This window comes from Channa argus, chromosome 3 (assembly GCF_033026475.1).
Source record: "Channa argus isolate prfri chromosome 3, Channa argus male v1.0, whole genome shotgun sequence".
Classification (NCBI taxonomy): Eukaryota; Metazoa; Chordata; class Actinopteri; order Anabantiformes; family Channidae; genus Channa; species Channa argus.
This window is the reverse complement of record NC_090199.1, coordinates 23359588-23366287: the sequence shown is the minus strand read 5'-3', so window position 1 is coordinate 23366287 and position 6700 is coordinate 23359588. Positions and strand designations below refer to the sequence as shown.

The 6700-nt window shown below is 40.3% G+C and overlaps 1 protein-coding gene across 1 annotated transcript; it reads right to left on the bottom strand.

The window, feature by feature from the left end:
- Positions 1–3432: 3432 nt before the first annotated feature.
- On the bottom strand, positions 3433–6698 carry cep20 (centrosomal protein 20). Its single transcript, XM_067499013.1, has 4 exons — positions 6589–6698; positions 5668–5865; positions 5377–5461; positions 3433–3968 (listed from the first exon to the last, which is right to left on the bottom strand). Exons 1-4 carry the CDS (start codon positions 6692–6694, stop codon positions 3839–3841), a joined length of 519 nt encoding a protein of 172 aa, XP_067355114.1. The 5' UTR covers positions 6695–6698; the 3' UTR covers positions 3433–3838.
- Between the last annotated feature and the right edge of the window lie 2 nt (positions 6699–6700).

The following is a 6700-nucleotide window of genomic DNA, read 5'->3' as shown; positions in this document are numbered from 1 at the left end:
TAAGTAGCAGACACTAGGGGTAACTTTGAGGTTCAGTGTCTTGCCCAGGCACACTTCAACGTGTAGCTAGGAGGACGGGGAGTCGAACCACTGACCCTGTGGTTCATGGACAACTGCTCTACCAACTGAGCTAACGTACGCGTTCTAGTCCCATGCCCTCGTTAGTTGGTTTGTATTGGTCCCTGCTTAGCTAAAATGTGTGTAGACCTCATCAGAAACTGTATTAACTGAGTGTCTGGCATCACAGTTATGTAGTTATATCTTATCACTTTTACAGATTATGTAATCACATCTCACTCCTCATAAGGTAAACTAGCTGTCCCTAACACAGGAATCCCCCTTTACTGTAACCGCTCCAGAGAGGTTTCCCCTCCCAGTAAACACCGCTCATAATTCACATAATGAATGTGAGCACGCACGCGTGTGTGTTCATCCCGCACCAGTGTCATCTATTGTTACACACCTCACATTCCACTAACCCTCCATGTCTCTCTGCTGCATCCCTCCAGTTTCCAGCTTCTTTCCAATGAAACTTCCTATATAAGGACACTGTTCTATTTGCTCCAATAAATCAAGCTGCTGGTTGATAGGTCTGTTTTGTGCCAGATTGTGTGTGTGTGTGTCTGTGAAACCCAATGACAGACCAAAGACCAGCATGGAGGTTCTCTGGGCTACCTCTGGCCAACATCAAGGAGGCAGTGTTGCATTCACGAAGCTGGGACAAGGGCTGAAAAACTCAGAGGAGATGGGGAGGGAACAGGGGGAGGAGGAGAGAAGAAAAGAAAGCAGCAGATACACTGAGCATAGAGTTGCAGTGTGTGCCATATAAGGACAGTGGGGTCTGTATGGAATCTCGGCAGCTTTCTGTGTAACAGTCTAGCATGGGCAAGCCCCCCAGGCTCCAGTGACTAAATATGGTCCAGCAGCAATACCATTGTTCAAACAAACAAAGTTGCTTCTACGGGGACAATTCTTATTTACTCAGAGTTTACTGTGACTGAAAATGGTTTCGTTTTATCTATCTATGGTACAACAATGTAACATGGACTATAAGAGGGACACTACACTGTATACTGCACAGCACATATCTTAGTTTCACATAGTCTCTCAAATGTTTTTTGCATTGCACGGCACCTTAGCTCCTAAACGCCGAGTCACTGATTTGAAAAAAGGTCACTTTATTGTTTATGTTTAATGAGATATATGCTAATCCATGCAGGGAGAAGGGAGGAGAGCCTTCTCCTACCTAAAAATTTAAAGGGTTCACATGGATCCTTCACTAAGCGATCCTCCGAGCAATCAATAATGTGTAAAAAAAATCCAGTGGCATGGTGGAGAGAGGGTGTTAGGAGTGGACATGGATAAAAAAATTTGACCGAAGGATGATGTCATCAATAGTAGTCAGAGAATCCCATTTGAATACTTGAGGCACGCATTAAATATGACACAATAACTCTTAGAAATAAAATTAGACTGAAAGACCTAGTAATATACCTCGAGTGTTGCATTTCAAATGTATACAACTTCAGCTCAGTTTAGGAAGCAAAAGTTTCAGAACTCACATTGATGTAGTTCATTTCCATTGTATATGAACTGTAATACAAAGCTCTATTATATACAATTTGTTTAATGTTTTTTTTTTTTCAACCTTGTGTCCATAGATGGACATCTATTGGAGAGAAAATATGTTTATGGATACGTCTGACCCTTGTGGAATGCAATTGCATTCTGAATTGAGTCCAGGGGCAAACATAAGTTCACTCTTCTGCAGTCAAAAGACTACAGCATCCCATACTATTTATACAGATGACTCTTTTATCCACAACTAATATATACAGTGAATGCTACCTGTTACAGGGCAAGCTACCAACTGAACAACAATGCCACGGTTCAATAACCTCTTCTTATATAGCCATTTTGAGTAGAACACTCATATCTGGTGCCAATAAAGTAGGTGGCTCTGGTCCACAGTCATTGAGGGCAAATAAGGCTTGTTCCAAGAAAGCAATGTAACATCAGACTGTTTGGAATGAAGTTTGGTGTTCCCTTTTTTCAGCATGTTTAAATAATGCATTTTCAATTGGGACTGAGAAGCAGTTAGAACACTGAATAAACCTAATTGCACATTACATGTTATTGTGATCTCACCCAAGTCCCTCCAGTCATAAAAAAAACGAAGTGAATAAGGTAGAGACATAATAAATAAATCTTAAAAACTTGAAATGCTTTTAATCTGAATTTGGTTAATATTGGCATAAAACCCAGCATCAGTTAACAGGCTGAGAGAAAAATGGCCGGTTCTGTAGATTATCCGTTCCAGAAACTCTGCGTTTTAAGTCTTGTGAGATAAGAAACTCAAGTTCCCTTAAATGGTGAGAGAGGAAGTGAGATGCAAAAGTATGCAGCTTATGTGGGGTAAACATGATGGTTGTGTTTTGTATGTCTTGTTGTTTCCGGATACATAATTTTGATTGGTGTTTTTTTATGACTGTTTAAAATCAAAGGATCCCTTTTAATCTCCCGCACAATGAATTATTGTTACATTAAACAAACGTATGCTAGATAAATTAAATTGGGGAGATCATAAGGACTTCATAGTGTTCACCTCCGCTTCTGAGCTGCAGAAAACAGAAGAGCAATAAGTCCAGATGATTTACCTTTTTAACTATTCCATAGAGTGGTGATATGTGTCAGTAAATAGTCAAGGGTGAGGGTGCATTGGCAAAATGGGTGGGTTTGGCTATAGAGAATAACACAATGCATTCCAAAATATTAATACAATCACAGGAAATTAAGTGAATGTGAATTTAATACACTTCTACACAGCACCGTTTAAACTGCCCTATTATAAAAACTGAAGTACACAGGTACTTGCAAATAAAGACTGCAAACCATGCTTCACATATCTGGCTTAAAAGTTTATAAAAACATAAAAAACTGCATATCTTAATATTACTGATGTAACAGCATTAATGCAATCAGCTGACTCGACCGGTTCACCGTAGTGCTGTCTAAAGTGTATTTATTACATGCTGAATATTATATATTTGAAATAAGGCTTTATGTCAATCAAGTTTTTTAGGCTAATGTCATGTGTTGTCAGCAAACAACATCATGTTTTACATATTAAGTTGCCAGTTAGTGGCTTGCGCCCCTTCCTGTTTTTGTGGAACTAAATGCACACTAATCAACCCTGGTTTGGCAGGAGGACGTCAAGGGACATCACTGACGATACACCCCAGTGCATCTGAAGGAGGTACCTTGCATAACAAAAAACACAACACTATTCTAATGAACTGTGCATGACCAGGGCTTAGCAAAGTATCACTGTGCAAATGTTTCTTGTGGCTGCAGTAGCTGTCAGCCTTTTCTTTGCTGAAGGTGCCACCTTGTGGTAAAAAAGGAATTTGCTATAGCGAGTCTTATTCACGATAGTGTGTAAATATAACATTTTATTTTGAAAAACTTCCAGGCAATAAATAAGTATCAAACATTTGTACATGAACAAAGAGAAACTATAAAGGAATGTATTCTCAAATTATCCAGAGAATGGGGAATATGGGTTAATGCTGGTAAAGCGAGACATTAAAATCAAAACACATGAAAGTCACCTGGCATTATTTGGCAACAATAAAACAGCTTTCGTACTTAGTTCAGCAGAATTTATATACTCCGGGTATAATTACTATATAGTAGATTACACAACGTGAAAAAAACAATAAAATCTATGGAGAAGAATATCACACTTGCAATCCAACAAATAGCTGTAACATTTCGTGACATGCATTGGATGGTAGCAGCATTTTCATTCTCAGTCCATGCTGTGCATCATCCACTTCTAGGTATCAGGTCCGGGTACTACACTACTGGTATTGGTACCAGCTGGCAGAGAGGAACTCTGTAGAAACACTTTCCCCTGATTATCACCACTGTTCATGATGTGCGATACCAAGCCATAGAGAAGGGGTCTATGAAGTAAAATATGGAACACACTTGTTATTAAAACAGAGATAAGTGATAGGAAAACTGTGTGTGCATAACTAGGATGCCCAGAGAACACAGTTTCTTTCTCTCTACAGTAATGAGGACAACTTTAAAATATTAAAAGCATATTTCTATATACAACCCCAATTCAACTTTTCAATCTTTTGAACTGTTCAAAAACAGTTCAAAAGGTTCAGAGAATCAGGAGGATTCTCTGCGCAAGGCAAACGGCCGAAGTCAAAATTGGATGTGTGTGATCTTCAGGCACTCACTGCGTTAAAAACAGGCATGATGAAGAACACTTCCAGAAATCACTGTCAGTGAACACAGTTTGCTGTGCAATCCACTTCAAAGCTGTATCATACAAAGAAGAAGCCACATGTGCACACGATCCAGAAATGCCATCGTGTTCTCTGGGGCAAAGCTCATTAAAAATTGTTTGAGGCAAAATGGAAAAACTGTTCTGTAGTCAGATTACTCAAAATTTGAAATTGTTTTTGGAAAACATGGACGCTGTGTCCTGTGGCCCAAAGAGAGGGACCATCCAGCTTGTTATCAGCGCACAGTTCAAAAGCCTGCACCTCTGATGTCATGGGGTTGCATTAGTGCCTATGGTGTGGGCAGCTTACACATCTGGAAAGGCTCCATCAATGCTGAAATGTGCATAGAGGTTTTAGAGCAACATATGCTCCTAACCAGACAACGTCTCTTTCAGGAAAGGCCTCGCCTATTCCAGCAAGAGGATGCTAAACCACATGCTGCATCTATCACATCCACATGGCTTCACAGGAGAAGAGTCCAGGTGCTGAACTGTCCTGCCTGCAGTCCAGACTTCTCACCAATAGAAAACATTTGGTGCCTCAAAAAAGGAAAAATCTGGCAACAAAGGCCCAGGACTGTTGAACAGCTACAATCCTGCATCAGACAAGAAAGTAACAACATTCCTCTACAAATCTCCAGCAACTGGTCTCCTCACTTCTCAGTTTACAGACAGTTGTGAAATGAAAAGGTGAAGCTACACAATGGTAAACATCACCCTGCTCCAACTTTTTTTGAGATGTGTTGCCATCAAATTGAATTTGAGCTAATATTTTTCATGAAATGGTGAATGTCTGTTTCAACATATGATATGTTGTTTATGTTGTATTGTGAATAAAATATGGTTTGATGAGATTTTCAAATCATTGCATTCTGTTTTTATTTAGGTTTTACACATCATCCTAAATTTTTATTGAATTTGCGTTGTAAAACTATATTGATGGAGACAACTCATACAGCTTATGAAATTATCGTGTCATACCTAATTATACCCCCCAAAGAGTTCAGTAAATTTCTGATCTCTGTTGGACAGTACAGCGTGCAACTATTCTAAATGTTATCTGACACACTTACACAGACTTGCAGCTTGCGTCCTCTGCAACCTTCAGCTCATTGGCCAGGAACTGTCTGTCCAAGGGAGCTTCAGGTTGGCCTGACTCTGAGAAAACAATAAGTGCAGAGTTTACGAGCTGTGCACTTTCTACAACAACATTTGTGATCTCACATTTAATTCAAGTATAAAAATGCTAATTTCACATGGAACCATCGTTCCCATCATTTAGCTACTATATGTGGGGCAAACTGTACGTTACAGCAAATATCATTTGTTGTTCGTGTTGTGAGATCATAATTCTTTTCACCCACCTGCTGTTAGTACTGACGCAGTGTACCTGTACTTGTTGAACTCCAGATACTCCCGGATCAGCTCGTTAATGAGCAGGTTTTCGTGGGACAGCGGGGGGCGACTTTCCCGCTGATCATCCAGGGCGCTGAACACCTCTGCCCTCATCCGAGCCCTCAGCTGGCCCAGCACACCACGGGACTCCAGGGTTTCCTTCACGGCTGAAAGATTCACGTACGTTCAGATTTCATATGACACATGCAGGGGTCAACGCGCCCCTTGGTAACAATAGCTTAGTAGTGAATTTTGTATTTTGTTATCTTAACGTTGCCCTGACAGGTGGTCTTTGCCTCAGATACACCGTAAGGTTATTTAAGGTGTCCTTTAATATTAACAGAGCTACGGACCGTTTCGAGTATAACCGACACCCGTAAAGGATTTACCAGAAACTAATCGACATTCCGCATGTGAATAACTGAGTCATTTCCACTTCATTCCAAAATTTATTACAACTCTGGTTAAAAGCCAGCTTCCTAGCTAACGTTAGCTAGCAGACAACAGCTAGCTACAGTTCGGGAAAGCGCTAACAAACACTGGGCACGACCTAAACTAAGCGCGACCCAGCACTTTTTGACACGTATCAGGTTGTTTTTTTGCGGTGCCGATCGAAAGCACAGACTTTAATAATGGAGAAATCACTGTGTTACTTTAAGGGTCACATTTACCTTCAGCTAAACTTACCAACTTTTCTTAATTGACTGATTTTTGAATGAGGTCCGTTCCCGAGGGACTCGTGTTATCGTAACATAGCACGGACTAACAGGTATCATTAGCAGTTGACTAACGAATGGAGTGACACGGCTTGTTGTTTATCTTCTCCAGGTTAGTTTAAAATGATATCAAGTATTTAATCTACATAATAAGGAATATTAATGAGCGCTTACCAAACTTCAGCTCAGTGATGGTCGCCATTGAAACAAGTGTAAACAAATGACCATGTGTAGACGTCTGTACTCTAGTGGCCAAGTTGGGTAATAACAACCAACTCATTCGCGG

Coding starts and splice junctions, on each gene's coding strand:
- cep20 (XM_067499013.1), bottom strand. CDS start 6,694: ATGAGTTGGTTGTTATTACCCAACTTGGCCACTAGAGTACAGACGTCT. Junction 5,866..6,588: donor CATCACTGAGCTGAAGTTTG/GTAAGCGCTCAT, acceptor TGAATCTTTCAG/CCGTGAAGGAAACCCTGGAG. Junction 5,462..5,667: donor TGCGTCAGTACTAACAGCAG/GTGGGTGAAAAG, acceptor TTGTTTTCTCAG/AGTCAGGCCAACCTGAAGCT.